The 16791-nt window shown below is 43.2% G+C and overlaps 1 protein-coding gene across 2 annotated transcripts in view; it reads right to left on the bottom strand.

Moving 5' to 3' along the window:
- TMOD2 (tropomodulin 2) overlaps nucleotides 1–16791 on the bottom strand; it is an 87855-nt gene that overhangs the window by 44603 nt on the left and 26461 nt on the right. For both annotated transcript variants that reach the window (XM_069982909.1, XM_069982898.1), the window contains exon 2: nucleotides 7866–8012. In XM_069982909.1, coding sequence (XP_069839010.1) covers nucleotides 7866–7991 — 126 coding nt within the window. In that variant the 5' untranslated portion in view covers nucleotides 7992–8012. The remainder of the gene's footprint in view (nucleotides 1–7865; nucleotides 8013–16791) is intronic.

Here is a 16791-nt window from a genome sequence, read left to right as displayed (position 1 = left end):
ACCTTGCAAAACTAGTCATATAGCTCTTGAACTATAATCAACACTTTTTTGGCTATTTTATACCCGTAAAAAGTACAAAGAAAAACCTGCATCAGATAGGTGTTATCACCTTATTAACAGTGCTTTATAAGGTTTTCTTGGTTTATTAAATTTGAAGGGTTGTCTAGTGATCAGCGGGTTAGTATCTAACCTGCTATGTCCCTATAGTGCAAGGGCACTGAGGATGAAGGTCATTTTCTTACCTTGATTCTCAGTGCAGTTTTTAGGAACCCTAAGAAAGATATAAAGTATGCACATCTAATTCTCAAGAAAGCACCAGACTGAGGTAGGGAACAGGACAAGACAGTGAGCCCTAGCCACTAGAACACACCTTCTGTCCCTACCTACTTGCCTCAACGGCCCTAAATAGCTGCGGAAAACCCACGGTGATGGTCCCTGTCCTACACCAGGTGATACACAAAACAAAGACAGACGAAACAAACACAATAAGGAAGAGTCTACAGTCTGGTTTGGCAACGGCGGTCAGCGGGGTACAAAAACGTAAGGCAGAAGGAGAGCTGGGGACAGGCAAGGAGGTCAGGGCAGGCAGCAGACAAAGCAGGTAGCAAGATGAAGCAATGGGTCAGGCAACAGAAGTAATAGAACCAGGAGATGAGATGTGCTTAGCTGAGTAACACTCAATAGCCAGCAGGGAAATGAGTCTGCTGCTATTTACCTGGGATCTGGGACTGGGTCTGGCAGCTGATTGGATCAGCGCTGATCTCAGCACCCAGCTCAGCTGGACAGACCTTCAGAAGGAGTAACCTCCGCACTGCCAGAGTGTAACAGGCAAAGCAGGTGTGGCTGGGAAGCTAAGACAGCATTCAGACAGATGACTGCAAACAAAAAACAATCAGAGGCTCAGCGCTTCCTCAGTCGCCCAGCACGGGCCAAGGAGCGCAAAGTCACATTCCTAACACCAACAACAATAAGAAAAATGCAGACTAAAAACATTCTGTATACAGAGAATAAAAACAGGAGGAGGGAAAGGTCCATCCCCACCTTATAGCCAGAGACACACATACATGCAATACAATGCATTCAAAAGCCTCCCTCCACATGTACAATCAATGGTGTTACATATACCTGCCAAGGTCCTGCACAATAATGTCATGCATAACTACATACACAAATGAATAAGGTGTCACAGTGCAAGTAATGACAATAAATTAGCTTAATATGGTATAAACATAGACCTATATGATATAATGGTATAAACAAACTATATGATATAAAGGATACAACCTCACCAAGCAAATATTAGATGCATATTAGTAGAAGGAGGAGCAGTCCTGGCACAACCCTGCCCCACGCATTCTGCCAGTGCATGACTGACTTCATAAGGGTTTCGTATTTTATTAGACATGTAAAAGAGGCAGTTTGGTGCACTGGTCTCGGGACTACCGCCCTCAGTGCTTAGGCCAGTCCGCCCTCCTAATGAATATTCATCCAGCACTCTGCAGTGATGAGTGACTGCCCCAATGTTCATTAGGAGGGCAAGCTGGCTGTGGCGGATCGGTGCACTGGCGACGGTACATATCTAATATACTACAACCAGGGCCGATTCTAGCTTTTCTGCCGCCTGAGGTGAGAACTGACAAAGCGCCCAATAGTGCCCCTCACATTCCCCATACAAGAACTCCAGCACTCCCAGGTCCCCCCATTCAACATGATTAATGCCTCAGCTGAGTATCCTATCCTGTGACCTGACAGCAGTCTAAACTGCAGGGACCTCAGAGCAATAGTCAGGGAGAAAAGATCCAGGACAGGCACAGTGCAGCATCGCAGTGTGTATGGGACAGCACTATAGATAACAGTGTGCGTCGTGCGGTGACCAGATTTTTTAACTGTTTGAGCCACTATGGGCCCCCTGAGAGCTTCAAAACAAACAACAATCTGTAACTGCTGACCTCTGACATCAGGAGCCGGAGAAGAGCCATAAAACAGGCTGCTCTGTTAACTCTTTCAGTACTGCAGAATGTAGAGTATTACTGTGCATCACTTACATTCTGCAATACAGAAAGAGTTAACAGCAGAGCAGAACATTACTTTGATGCCTCTTCTCCTGCTCTTGCACTATGCTGAGGTCAGCTCGGAGTTCGGTAGTGCAGAGAAAACATAATATAGCGTCCCCGCTGCTGTTAACTTTTTCTTTTCTACAGTGTGTAAGTGATGCAGAGTATAATAACTCTGCATTATTGAAAGGGTTAACAGCAGGAGACACTATAACTATGTCTTATGTGATGTGAATACCTGTGAATTTGAGGCTTCCAGTGCCTCCTCAGTGCTTCTCATGAGGCAACTGACAGGAAACACGGCTGGGCACTGAGCCATAACTAGTTTTAAAGATAATGACACAGGACGCTGATGCTGCCCCCCTCAAGGGCTGTGTTATCTGCCACCTGAGGCGAAGACTTCACTTCGCCTCATGGCAGATACGGGCCTGACTACAACGCTCCCAAAAAAAGCACTAAGAATCAAGGTAAGAATCAGTGCCCGTGTCCTACACGAACATATCAGCAGGTTAGATGCTTCCAACCTGCTAACAGTTTCCCTTTAAGGCCTGGAACATAAAAAAAAAACCTGTCTCCTCCTGCTGCCATTGCAATGCTTGCCCTGTCAGTGAACACTACTTGCTCCTTCTTAAAGGAGAAGTCCAGCGGGGGGGTGTTAAAAAGACACTATGCTTACCGCTCCAAGTGCACACGTTACGCCACATCACGGAGCTCCCGGATCCCGTCAGCTGTCTTCTTCTCCCCAGAACATTGCGACCTGATGGCTGGGATTTAGCCTGCTCAGCTATTCAGTGACTGCAGCAGCATCCCACCTCTGTCACTGGCTGGCTGAGTGGGGCATCCGTTAGCCGGGTTGTGACGTAGCTGGTGGGGAGCTCAGAAGACAGCTTGCCAGGTCTAGGAGCAGGATGCGGCTCTGGACATGTTCTGGGACAGGTAACTTGTTTTTTATTTTCCCCCCCACCTGTAATGATTTTTTACTTCCCCGTCGAACTTCTCCTTTAACATGTGGTATGTAACCTTGCAGCTATTCACTATAACAGGTAGCCTTTGTAGCTAGTAATTAACTTCAGTAGTCACATGTAGAGAGTGGCAGCATTGGAACAGCAGCAGCAAACACTGGTAAGGTGAGTGATACTTCTTTTTTAATGATGATGTTCCTATCTTTTTCCAGTATTTTTTCTGTATCAGTTCTTTATGCTTTTCAGAATGTATTATTACAATCAGTCAATGGCTCTTCCATTGTTTGCTTTCAGCAAATACAATGCAGTCCTGGTGCTTGATGTGTGTTACATTGCCACAAGGTAACAAGGTACATTCCCAAGTTCCCTCAAGAACCCTTTTAAAGGAAAAGTCAGGCAAAATTTTTTATTAAAGTATTGTATTGCCCCCCAAAAGTTATACAAATCACCAATATACACTTATTACAGGAAATGCTTAAAAAATGCTTTTTTTTCCTGCACTTACTACTGCATCAAGGCTTCACTTCCTGGATAACATGGTGATGTCACGACCCGACTCCCAGAGCTGTGCAGGCTGTGGCTGCTGGAGAGGATGATGGCAGGGGGACACTGAGGGACACAGGGCACTGAAGGGACACTGAGCATCCCTCTGCCATCATCCTCTCCAGCAGCCACAGCCAATACAGATCTGGGAGTCTGGTCGTGACATCACCATTTTATCCAGGAAATGAAGCCTTGATGCAGTAGTAAGTGCAGGGAAAAAAGCACTTTGGGGGTGATTTATCAAACATGGTGTAAATTGAAACTGGCTCAGTTGCCCCTAGCAACCAATCAGATTCTACCTTTCATTTTCCAAAGAGTCTGTGAGGAATAAAAAGTGGAATCTGATTGGTTGCTAGGGGCAACTGAGCCAGTTTCACTTTACACCATGTTTGGTTTCCTGTAATAAGTGTATATTGGTGATTTGTATAACTTTTGGGGAGCAACAGAATACTTCAGTTAAAAAAAGTCGGCGGACTTCTCCTTTAATGTAGGCACTGCACATTACTATTATGTGAGCAGAATATAACTCATTATTGGAGTACTGCATATATCAATTAGGGATGAGCGAACCGGACGAGTTTCGGGTTCGTATGAACCTGAACTCTTGGCTTCTGATTCCGTCTGTCTGATCGCTCCGTGGAGCAGGTGAATACAGCCTGAGGACCGCCTGGAAAACTGGGATACAGTCTATAGCTATAGCTGTTTCCCAGTTTTCCAGGTGGTCCTCAAGGTTGTATCTACCCTCTCCACGGAGCGGGCAGACAGCGGGAATCAGAAGCCGAGAGTTCAGGTTCATACGAACCCGAGCCTCGGACAGTTTGCTTATCCCTAATATCAATATTTGGCCACTATATTATATGTTAATACTTAGCAGTACTAACAATGTCACTGCTATGAGTTTATGCTGCTCTATCTAAGGGCATAACCTGTCGATAAATGCCCTGAACAGAACAACGTACAGTATTACTTACATCACTCTTTCCAACCCCTGTCCTGGTATCCAGGAGAAAGCTCTCTCTGCCAATTGGCCAATGATTTTTACAGCCGCACATAAAATCAAATCAGGCGACGATAGGGCGTTTGCTCCTTCCTCGGCTGATGGCTGGCACTTTTACACATTCCCTAGTAACACTCTCTAGCAATAATGGGTCCATTTAAAAGGACTGTAACAGCAGTTCCACATCTAATCACCCCTGTGTCTAAACAGACCATTAGTTGATTCCATGATGCAAGTGTTTACTGGTGTCTGCATTGCAGAGATCATTGGTCTCTTCAGTTCTGGTGCTTGTGTAATGATATCTTTAGGGAACTCTTCATTTTAAAGGAACAAAATCTCACGCTTTGACGCAAAGTTGCACAAAGGTGCCTAGAAGCTTACAGTGCTGGGTTCAATCTTCACAATGTATATTCGAAAAAAATATCAAAAGAAACTGATTTATGTATATCTGTACATGTGAAAATTGTCATGACAATGGTTAAACTGGCACCGCTGATGTGATAGGAAGACTTTGCCAGGGAAAGACATGCTGTAAAATATGTCTCTCACTTTGGCTCTCTAGTGACCAGTGTTTTCAATAGACAATGTACAATGCTTCTCATTTCCTGTAACAGTTAGTGCTTGCCAAGCACTACTCCCTAGTGGTCAGGGCACCTGCTAAAGTGGAAAAGCCCTCGAACCTTTGTGTTTCATTATTTACACCTCATGGTCATTTCTCTATGAAAAGTATATCCCTGGTAATAAAGGAGTGTAGGCATTTTTCAGGCAGAGCTAAAGGGTTATGTTGATGTGGAATCAGGCCTATTACTATATCACTTTCTATTTTTGGTCTAAGAGCATTATGAGAAAACTGAGGTTACTGATTTACCTGACGGAATGGAAATTTCTGCACAGTTTCCTTCCCTAAAACCTAACACATGTTTCATTTCAAGAGGAGTCATTTGTTCCCAGCTAAGGTGACTTTGCAGTCAATAAAGAGTATTTCAGTGTTGTTCTTGGCTTCCGTGGGAAGAACAGCTGCCAGCATGGGGGAGAGTTGTAGACAATTTCCAAGAGAATGTAAAATGAAAGCTGTGCAATTAGGATCCCGCAAGTAACATGACTGGTATTACAATTCAAGGGCATGCTGTGCCATGAGTGTGTGATGGGACGGGCAGAGGGACTTTCAAATGTCTATGTGGGGGCTGGGTTCACACTATGTATATTTGAGGCTGTATTTGGTCCTCATGTCAGGTCCTCATAGCAACCAAAACCAGGAGTGGATTGAAAACACAGAAAGGATCTGTTCACACAATGTTGAAATTGAGTGGATGGCCGCCATATAACAGTAAATAACGGCCATTATTTCAATACCACAGCCGTTGTTTTAAAATAACAGCAAATATTTGCCATTAAATGATGGCCATCCACTCAATTACAACATTATGTGAACAGAGCCTTTCTGTGTTTTCAATCCACTCCTGGTTTTGGTTGCTATACAGCCTCACAAATACAGCCTTAAATATACATAGTGTGAACCCAGCCTAGTATGTAACAAATACAAAATGCATAGATTCCCCTCAATTACAAACATATGCTTCCTATTACGCAGCCTATGGGCATCGCTGAAAGCTGTGATACCATTTATACAAATGACAAAGCAAACCATTTGATCTCTATCACTAATGCTTTTCCACATTCATAATATTTACATGTATAATATTTACAAGGCTGTAGGCTCGGAGACTGGTAAGCCACTTACGCACAGGGATGTTTGAGGCAGCTGAGAATAGTACCTTGTACCTTGCTGAATATCAGAGAAGCGAACCTTGAGCACACTCAGTTTCATCCGAGCCCGAACGCTCTGCATTTGATTACCGCTGGCTGGCTGAAGAAGTTTTATGCAGCCCTAGGGAGTCCTGGAAAACAGGGATACAGCCTATGGCCATGTTCACACAAAGTAAGTTCCGTTGCAACAACGGCCGTGATTGGTACATAACTTACGTTGTGCTGCAGGCCGAGGGAATCCCGGCCGTAGTGTATACACATGGTATACACTCCGGACGAGATCCCTAGTGGCGCCGTAGAAAACTGACATGTCATTGAATAGTGGCCGCAGAAAACCCTGTCAGTTTACACAATGCGGCTCCGGCTCTCTGTAGCGCTAAAGATCACGTGTCAAAGGCTCTTGGTGCTCAGACACCGACCAATTGCTAAAAGTGGGGAGAAGAACATGCTTAGTTGGTTCTGGGGATCCGTAGGGGACTGAACACCCATACCCTGACTGTTCATAACTTTTCACATTTGCTAGGACATGTGAAAGGTTTGTTCAAATGACAGTGCCCATTTAATATCACATACTAACACACAATACTGCAAAGCAGCACATTAGTAAATTTACTATATAGTTAAAGGGGTTATCCAGTGTGGGGGCCCTTTTTGGGGGGGGGGACCGGGGAGGAGGTGGCTGAAATAAAAGACGTCCACTCACCTCCCCGGTTCCAGTGGCGGGTCACTCATCGCGGCGCTCCGGTACAAACGCAATAGCAAAGAAAAAAATATCGCAAATACGATCATAAGTAACGATTATCGTTCCATGAAAATGAGTGAACGTTTTCAGGTCTTTTTCGCAATAGCGGTCGTTTGAGATTGTTAATTGTTAACGATTATGCAAATGATAATCGGCCGGTGGAATAGGGCCCTAAGGCAGTTTTTTTCAGTTTCCGTATATTTAATTTTAACGTACAGAAAAAAAAGGTCAATGCCACTTTTGTGTACATAATGTAAATCAATGGGAAATAGATTCTGCAGTAAGGCACACAGCAGCTTCTGTTTTTACCATCCATTTTTTCTTTTTACATATACATTAAATGGAGGGCAAAAATGAAGCATGAACCTAGCATAATATGGTAAAAAAAAAATCTACATTTCCTTTCATGACATATCCCTGTGTTGCGCTGCACACTTGTTGTTTTCATGCAATAAGTGATATCACCAAAATGTGGATTTTCCAAGTGATAGAAGGCAGATCTCTGCTGTTTGCATGTTTCACCACCTGCTGCAGCTTCCTCAGGGTTATTGTATAATATATGTCTTTTACACCTTCCCAATAAGAAAGTATCTACGTACAATCTTCCCATAAAAATTTTAAGAGACCACTTTAAACCTCTATAGCTATGAGTGTTAGCAAACAACAATGATGCAAATGCGTTGTTAAGTGTAGGGCTAGCACATATACCCAAGGGATGGGAAGAACAATGCACACCTCTGCTGCAGAAACAAGCTGTGCTGTGGAGACGGCTGTATCTACCCACATAATACATACTGTACCTCTGGATCCAGTTCTTCCAGGACATTCTCCAGCTGCTTCAATTCATCCTCAGATAATTTGTTTAGAATTTCATCCTCATTTATATTCTTATACTTGTCAAAGTCTTTCCTGAAGGGCAGAGACATGACTGGATCCCAATAGTTCTCCTATAACAAGAATAACAAGAGATTTTAGCCCTGGTGATTATTCACAATGTATCAGTGACAATGAATGAGTGTCCAGTGCGCTGAATGTAGCTTTATATTCTTTCATGGGTTTGTTGCTGACCTCCTCCTTTCAATCCATATCTACTGGTGTGGAAGAAACAGAAATGGATGGTGATTATTACTGCAATCTTCTTAGCATCTCGTTCTGATGCACTGATGTTACTGTAGATGGGGGACATAAAAGCTGACATATTGGAACAGTGATAGGCCATAATGGTCATCAACATCTTGCAGGGTGAAAACAGAGAGTACTCTGTGTGTGAGGTCAATGTGGTGAGAACATCCTGATAATGCAGGGTCTCATATATACAGGGGCAACTACTATGAATAAAGTGAATAAATTATTCTGGAACCTGTTATATTGAGACCAATCTTGTGTACACTGCTTTGAGTCCCTATTCCAGTTACTTGTATGCTATATGTTACTGACAATATAGAAAACTACTTGCATCTAACTAACACATGTCCTTACACATCTATATCTATTGCTCAGTATCAAAAGATGACTGGTTCACCAGTACATTGTATGCTTGTACTGTATTATTTACTGTGAAAGCAGCAGCGGTTAGCATTGACTACATTCTATAGGCCTACCCAGCAGTAGACATGCTGTATACCTGCCTGCTCAGGAGACAGAATGAGCAGACTCACATAGGAATAGATAGTCCATTGCACAACCCAGAAGGAATGGAGGATCACTGATCGCTCCTGAAAGACTTCTATTTCAGTAGTGATCTCGAATCAGCATCAGGAGAGAACTATGTAGATAACTAAACTACTAGCTGAATACTTGTGTGTTTATATATACTGTATATATATATATATATATATATATATATATATATATATATAATTAGCTATGAGGGGACACTAGATGTAATTGAGTCATAGGGTAGTAAAAGTCCCATTTTGGTTGTAATAGGGGCACTGTGTGACTGTCATGGATTTTGGAAACAGACTGCAAAAAAAATACGAAGTAAAAGTGCGTGTTATTTATAGAACAAGAGACAGAAAGTAATAAATTCCAGGACAAAACCAAAACTATATTTAGATCCCTGTGCTTAAAAGAACTGGAGATTAACTAAAGGATACACTGATGATTAAGACCATTAAGCCTATTAGAAGCCTTGGAAAAAAAATAATTCATAAACATTCACTGCTCTTGCTAGTAAATTCACAAGAGACTTGATACCACACCAGTAATATAAAGGGGAAACAGCTTTTATAAACTGGGACATGTACACATATCTAGCAGATGAGGGAGATTTATTAATACTAGCTCACCATGAGAGCGGGGTGAAAGGGGAGAGCTCCACATGGAGCAATAGCCACATTGAAACACTGTGCAACTGCAAAATGATGGTTAATGTCTTGCAGGCGTCTTTGTTCAATAAAGAGTTGGTTTACAAGAACTTCTGTCACCCATTTGCCTGCCCTGTCTTTTTTTTATTACCTGCCTATAATTAAAAGGGGGTTTATACATGTATCATTGTCAGGTTTAGCTCCCCTTGGGTTTTATATTAAAGTTGAATGCAAAATAAGTCTAAGAACAATCAGCCAAGTTACCCATGGAGATTTTATTTACCAGCCGTATATAAGGGAAACACTCTGCTTCTTTGTTGCACTATATATGAATGATATCTTAAAGCAAATGTACCATCAGGTACATTCGCTTTAACATGACCCACGGATAGATAGATCGGCGCCGGCACTGCGGTCCATTTTTTGAACCGCGGCCTGGTTCCCATGTACGGCGCCATTCTATCCACGGGTACCGTGCCGGGGCTGAAGCACAGGGGGCGGGCAGGCCTGCCCCCAGTAGGAGAAATCCCCCACCCCTCTATGACGCGGCCTCATTGATTCTAACAGAGCCGCGAGGTGATTCCTCCCACTGGGGGGGGGCAGACTGCCTACTGTGCTTCAGTCTCGGCCCGGTACCTGTGGATAGAATGACGCCGTACAGGAGAACCAGGCCGCGGTTCATAAAATGGTCGGCGCCACCGGCGACGATCTATCCGTGGGTCATGTTAAAGCGAATGTACCATTACTATTGTGGCAGGCACAGCTCGTAAGTGGAAAGTACAATCTTTGACTGGTTAATGTTATCTGCCACTTAGGGCTCACCCAGATATAAAACTGGATCTGCTGGAGCTTGTAGTTTCATTCTAACCTGATAACATGTTAGCTGTGGGCCATACTGGCTGTGTCCCTCCTGGGATTTATCATTTAATTTAAATGGTATCTGCGATGCTACAGTGCCTTTTGCTCTCAGCTTTCCGGTGCTTCCTGCTATGCTGCACTTGGTACAATAGTGACGGAAACTCTACAACTTCTTCTGTCACAACTTAGGGCCCTATTACACGGGTCAATTATTGTGCGGAAAATCATTCAAATTTAAACAATAATTGTTCCGTGTAATTGCAGGCGATGGAAAAATCGTTTGTGTGTCGTTGGTCGTTCATTTAGATCTGACCCTAAAATCATTGTTAATTGTTCGCTTATCATTCGCTGTAATTCCACATTCATTCGCTGTAGTTCTGCATTTGTTCACTAATTGTTCAGTGTAATTCCAAAACGTTCCCTCTTTTGCTGGGATCATATGGAGTAAACCATCATAGCAAAGATTGTTGTAACGATCGTAACTAGAGATGAGCGAACCGGGTTCGAGTTCGAGTCGATCCGAACCCGAACGTTCGGCATTTGATTAGCGGTGGCTGCTGAACTTGGATAAAGCTCTAATGTTGTCTGGAAAACATGGATACAGCCATTGACTATATCCATGATTTCCAAACAGCCTTAGGGCTTTATCCAACTTCAGCAGCCACCGCTAATCAAATGCCGAAAGTTCGGGTTCGGATAGACTCGAGCATGCTCGAGGTTCGCTCATCTCTAATCGTAACTAATCACTATCGTTCTGTGTAATATTGTGACTGATTTCAGGTCAACGATACACAATCTTGTTTGCAATCTTTTATTGCTAAAAATGGCTTTGTCTAATAGGATCCTTAGTGTGCCACCCACTGGGGAGCCTGCGAACAAGAGGACCCTCCTTTTTAGGTGGTTGCCCTTCAGGAGCCATATGAACCAGTCATTTTTATGGGCAACATCTGGGAAGGGGTGAATTTGGACAAGAGTTTATATCATATAGATTAGAGGTGTCAAACTGCACCCCTCCATCTGTTGCAAAACTACAATTACCATCATGCCTGGACAGCTAAAGCCTTGGCTGTCTTACATGACCTGTGCCACATTTAAAAATTTTCCATTGTGTCTGAATAGGGTTATGAAATTAGTAAATGGTGGCGTGGCTTAAGATGCAACCAAAATTTTGCTGCAAAAGCCTGGCACAGTTTAAGTCAAAAATCTAAGCTTAGGTTAGCCACTCTAAAGGTCCCCATACACTTTATACTAAAGTTGTCCGAACCCGCTATTGGCCTACAGTATACAGTGTATGGGGGCCACTCGACTCTCCACCGATAATGTAATAGATTTTCACTGCCTGGCCCTTTTGTTCTGGGAGCAATAAGCCACAACCAGACCTGCCTGAATATTGAATGTTCATGTGAATGAGGTGGCTGGGAGAATCAACTTTTAGACACTACGTATATTTCAGTCAGTATTGTGGTCCTCATATTGTAACCAAAACCAGGAGTGGATTAAAAACACAGAAAGGATCTGTTCACACAATGTTGAAATTGAGTGGATGGCCGCCATATAATGGCAAATATGTGCTGTTATTTTAAAACAACGGCTGTTTTATTGAAATAATGGCAGTTATTTACTGTTATATGGCGGCCATCCACTCAATTTCAATATTGTGTAAACAGATCCTTTCTGTGTTTTTAATCCACTCCTGGTTTTGGTTGCAATATGAGGACCACAATACTGACTGAAATATACATAGTGTGAACCCAGCCTAACTTGGCTATGTTCACACTACGTATATGTCCGGCCGCATATTTTCCGCGGCCGGACATATACGTATGAAACTCCGGCCGGGACTTTAAGCAAGTTGCGTCCGGATACGTACGGAACGCAAACTTACGCCCGTAGTGTACTTACGCTTCCTGAGCGCTCTTTGTAGCGATCTGACAGCGATCTTTTACTTGGAAATCTTCACCTAGCCCCGGACACCCCACAGAACCTTTTGGATCGGCACAAAAAGCTTTCAAAATGAAGAAATCACCACTACGTACGGGACCGCATGTAACGCTACGGGCGTAAGTTACGGCATTTCCGTCCCGAAATAATGGTCTGGTTAATTTTTTACGGCGCCGCATACGATCCGGGCGTAAGTTCGTACGTAGTGTGAACTGTGCGGCCGTAGATCGTATACATTACATAGTACGCAAACTACGTAAGTTTCCGGCCGCTTATTCACGGAACGCGCTACGGCCGGAAACTTACGTAGTGTGAACCCAGCCATAAGGTGTAAAGGCACCTTAAAGGCCCATTCACACTGAGCAAAACAGGCAGATTCAATTGAGTGGAGAGCGGAGGACTGCGGAGGCATACAAGACATCACAGGCGGGATTCCGAGCGGAGTCTGTGGCGAGTTGCGGGCCCTAAGAATGCATACAGCCTGTCCCACTATGATAAATTGTTTTCATTCTTATACTGTCTCGCATAAGTCTACAAGGTCTAAGAATTAGATTTGAATTTTAGTAGATAAATGTTCTCTTCCTGGATTCTGGGGGCTAAAGTAAAGGACTTAGTATAGCAAGGATTTAGTTTAGTATCCAGTCTTGACAGCCATTTTAACCAGCAAATATGTCCATTGAGGAAAAATAGGACAAAATATAAAGAGAACCTCTAACACCTACATTGGCATTTGCCATTCCCTTACACTGTGATTATGATGAAATAATATAAGTATAAATAATATAATAATACAATATAAGTATAAATGAAGCATAAAAATACCAGACTACTACTATACTATAATAAATAAATATATACAGTGAGAGTTAATGCGAAGAACTGAAGGTTCACAGTGAGACTTCCCAAACGATCCTGTGAATAGTGAAGCAATTGTCTAAGACCTTCCTCATACAGTGTATCCATGGAGAATGTTCCCTTTGAGAAGGCAGCTAAGATCTCTTACTTTCATTGCCAATGTCACAATGTTTTGTGATGTTTCATACAGACATGCCCTTGAAACACCAAAAGTTGCACAGTGGGCGCTTGTTTCAGTATCTTAAGCTAGACTAAGCATTTACATACAGGAACTGTACTGTAAATGTATACCTTTCAGATCAATGGGGATCTGACTCTTAGCACCCCTATTTTTCAGTACATTCCAGTCGTCACCTTTTTAGTCACAACTTCACTGTTGATGATTGGCTGTGCTTGGTAATACAGTTCACAGCAGCTCAGTCCCACTCCAGTTAATGGGACTGGATGTCTGGACTGTAATATCAGGTTCAGCCACTAGCAAACATACAGATCTGTTTATGGCAATCAATGGAGGGACCAGGCTGGTTGGAGTCTCGCAGTCCAATCTGAGGATTAGCAGGAGAGCTCAGAGTTTGGCCCTCATCAGTCTAATATTAATTAGTAGTACCAGGCAATTGTAGTACCAGAATACCTTTAATTCAGTGGACACATTATTTTTTCTGTTTTGTGCTTAAACATATTATAATTTCTTACACTTTAGGAATATCTGAACTTTTATGGTGTCCAATGAGGAGGATTCAATTAGTTATTAAATGTAAACAAATCATTAAATGTAGACAAATCTAACCTGCTGATAGCCCCCTATTGTGCACGGGGCACTGAGGATACTTTGAGACATACCTTCATCTTCAGTGCCCTGTGGGCTGAAGATGAACCTGCTCATAGTTCCCCTTCAAGTATTGTTTGCCTATATGAGGGAGGGGGGTGCACAGATCCTGGTGTCAGCTGTCAGAAGACTTTACAAAAGTGGAATAGATGAAAAAGTGGAATGGTTCCAGTACCACCGGTCATACAGTATTAAGACATAACTTTTATTTAATCTGTGCTAAAAAATAATAAAACCAACGCGTTTTACATCGTAGCGCTTAAAGTGACTCTGTACCCCAAACCACTTGTACCTTCGGATAGCTGCTTTTTTTTTTTATTCAGAATAATTTTTATTGAAGAAAAAAAAAACTTTTTTACAAAACAGGTTTTCTCCCCATACAAACACAAACTCCTTGGAGGGCATACCCTCCTGCCCGTTCCCTCCCCAACTCCCACCCCCCAACCTCTCAACTCCACATTCCACATTAACATAAATAAAGTGCAACATTCCGATAACCGTAACATCACTTTTGCAGCATATGTGTCCTCGAACCACAACCATAGAGAAAAAAGTATAAGAAGACAAACTAGACTCAGAGTGATAGAATGTCTACTGGCAGGCAGTAAACATGACCCAGAGTAATAACACTAACCATTTTTCTTACTTATGTGCAGTTTGACTCAACTTATGAGCGGTGCCCCGGGGCAGCGAGCTCGGTTACAGCCATCCACTTTCCCCAAAGTTTTTCAAACTTCTTACTAGCTTTTCGTTTTTCATATGTGTATCTCTCTATACCAATTAACCAATTAACCTTTCCCACAAATTCCGATACTGAGGGAGGGGCCCCATCAAGCCAATGCTGGGCAATAAGTTTTCGTGCCATAAACAGAATACGAGCTACTGCAGTCTGTTCCCCAACATTCAATGCCAAGTCATCCACGTAGCCCAGTATATAAACCAATGGGGATTGCTGCAATTCCACCAAATAGGCCTTATATATGGCTGACGCCACCCCTCTCCAGTAACGGAACAGCCTGGGAAAACGCCAAAACATGTGTAAAAGACCCCCTTCATGGACATGACACCTAGGACACATAGGTGTGTCCCTGACATTAATACGGTAGAGGAATTGTGGTGTACGATACACACGGTGTAACAGGTATAGGTGTGAGAGACGGTGTTGTTCCCCCAGGGATAGCTTAGGCGTCATTTCTAATATTTCTTTCCATTGACCTTCTTCTATAGGGCCAACATCCGCCTCCCATTTTTCCCTCAACATAAGTGGGAACCTGTCTAAGTATTTGGAAATAATATGGCGGTACAAACAAGAAATTAGTCCCTTAGTGGAGTCTGACTCTCCGACAATATTCATAGGCGGTAGATATTGTACACCTGACACAAGCACTTCCCCTTCCGCTTCACATGCATGACGCAGTTGTAGGTATTTATAGAATTGAGTGTGGGGCAGAACAAACTGGCTTTGTAACTGGTCGAAGCGCTTCATCTGTCTTCCATCATATAACTGCATTACTTTCCTAATGCCCACATCTCTCCAGGTGCAAAACCCCTCCAAGAAGTGCAACTCCCCCAACCACGGTGTGTCCCAAATGGATGTGTATGGTGTATACCCGGAGATACCATATAAATCTCTAAGTTTCCACCACAACTTATGAATGAGCAGTAGTGTCGGTAATTGTGGAGACAGCAGTAATATCCGTTTGGCCTCCAGAGTTTCAAACAGGTAGTCAGACTGTAAATGGTGACTAATTAGTATCTTATTTTGATCCCCCCCCCCCATCGTCCACTTCCCAGCCCTTCAGGTGTTGTAGCTGTGCCGCCAGGAAGTACATAGCCGCGTTAGGGATTGCTAGACCCCCATCATCCTTCGACCTTTGCAACGTTTCTAATTTAATGCGCAGGTGTTGGGATCCCCATATCAACGCGCGAAAGAGAGCATGGATTTTATGGAAAAGACGGGATGGAAGCCACACTGGGGAGTTATGTAATATATATAATAACTGCGGCATCCAAATAATCTTTACCAGATTCGCCCTTCCCACCACCGACAGGGGCAGTTTGCGCCATATAGCTAATTTCTGTTGAAATTTACATATCAAGGCTGTCAAATTCAGCTTTTCATCGGCTCTAACATCCCTAGAAATAAAAACTCCTAGGTACTTAAAGATACTGACACTCCTCAACGGAATAGCCGGGCCCAGCTGCAAATTATCTTCCGAGTCTATGGGCATAATAACTGATTTGTCCCAATTGACAGTTAGGCCTGAGTAAGTCCCAAATTCATTTATAATGGACATTGCGTTAGAAAGGGAGGAGGAAGAGTCACTAAGGTAGAGTAATAAATCATCAGCGTATAACGCCAGTTTGTCCTCCCTCGAGCCCCTTCTAAAGCCAACCACTCCAGGATGCGAGCGCAACAGGGAAGCTAAGGGTTCAATGGCCAGCGCAAATAATAGCGGGGAGATTGGGCATCCCTGCCATGTCCCCGGTGAAGCGGAAAGGCAGGAGACAGCCCTCCATTTATTCACAAGCGCGCCACTGGGGCCGAGTATAGTAATTGTATAGATGACAAAAATACCGGTCCAAATCCCATCCTCTGCAATACTGCCCATAGATATGGCCATTCGACACTGTCAAATGCTTTGACAGCATCCAATGAACAAATCACTCTAGCCCCTGGATTCTCCACTGGCATCTGTAAGTTAAGGTGTAATCTACTGATATTCAAGGCTGTAGATCTGGCAGGGATAAATCCCGTTTGATCAGGATGTACTAAGGACGATATGATCCCAGAGAATCGGGTGGCCAGAACCTTAGCTATGATTTTGATATCGACTGGAAGTAAGGAAATGGGCCTATAGTAGTCAGGAATCAAAGGATCCTTTCCAGGCTTCGGCAAGGCAACTATGATTGCCTCCTGCATAGACCCCGGCAGGG

This window comes from Dendropsophus ebraccatus, chromosome 1 (genome assembly GCF_027789765.1).
Source record: "Dendropsophus ebraccatus isolate aDenEbr1 chromosome 1, aDenEbr1.pat, whole genome shotgun sequence".
NCBI classification, from domain to species: Eukaryota; Metazoa; Chordata; class Amphibia; order Anura; family Hylidae; genus Dendropsophus; species Dendropsophus ebraccatus.
This window is presented reverse-complemented; position numbering and strand designations above follow the sequence as displayed.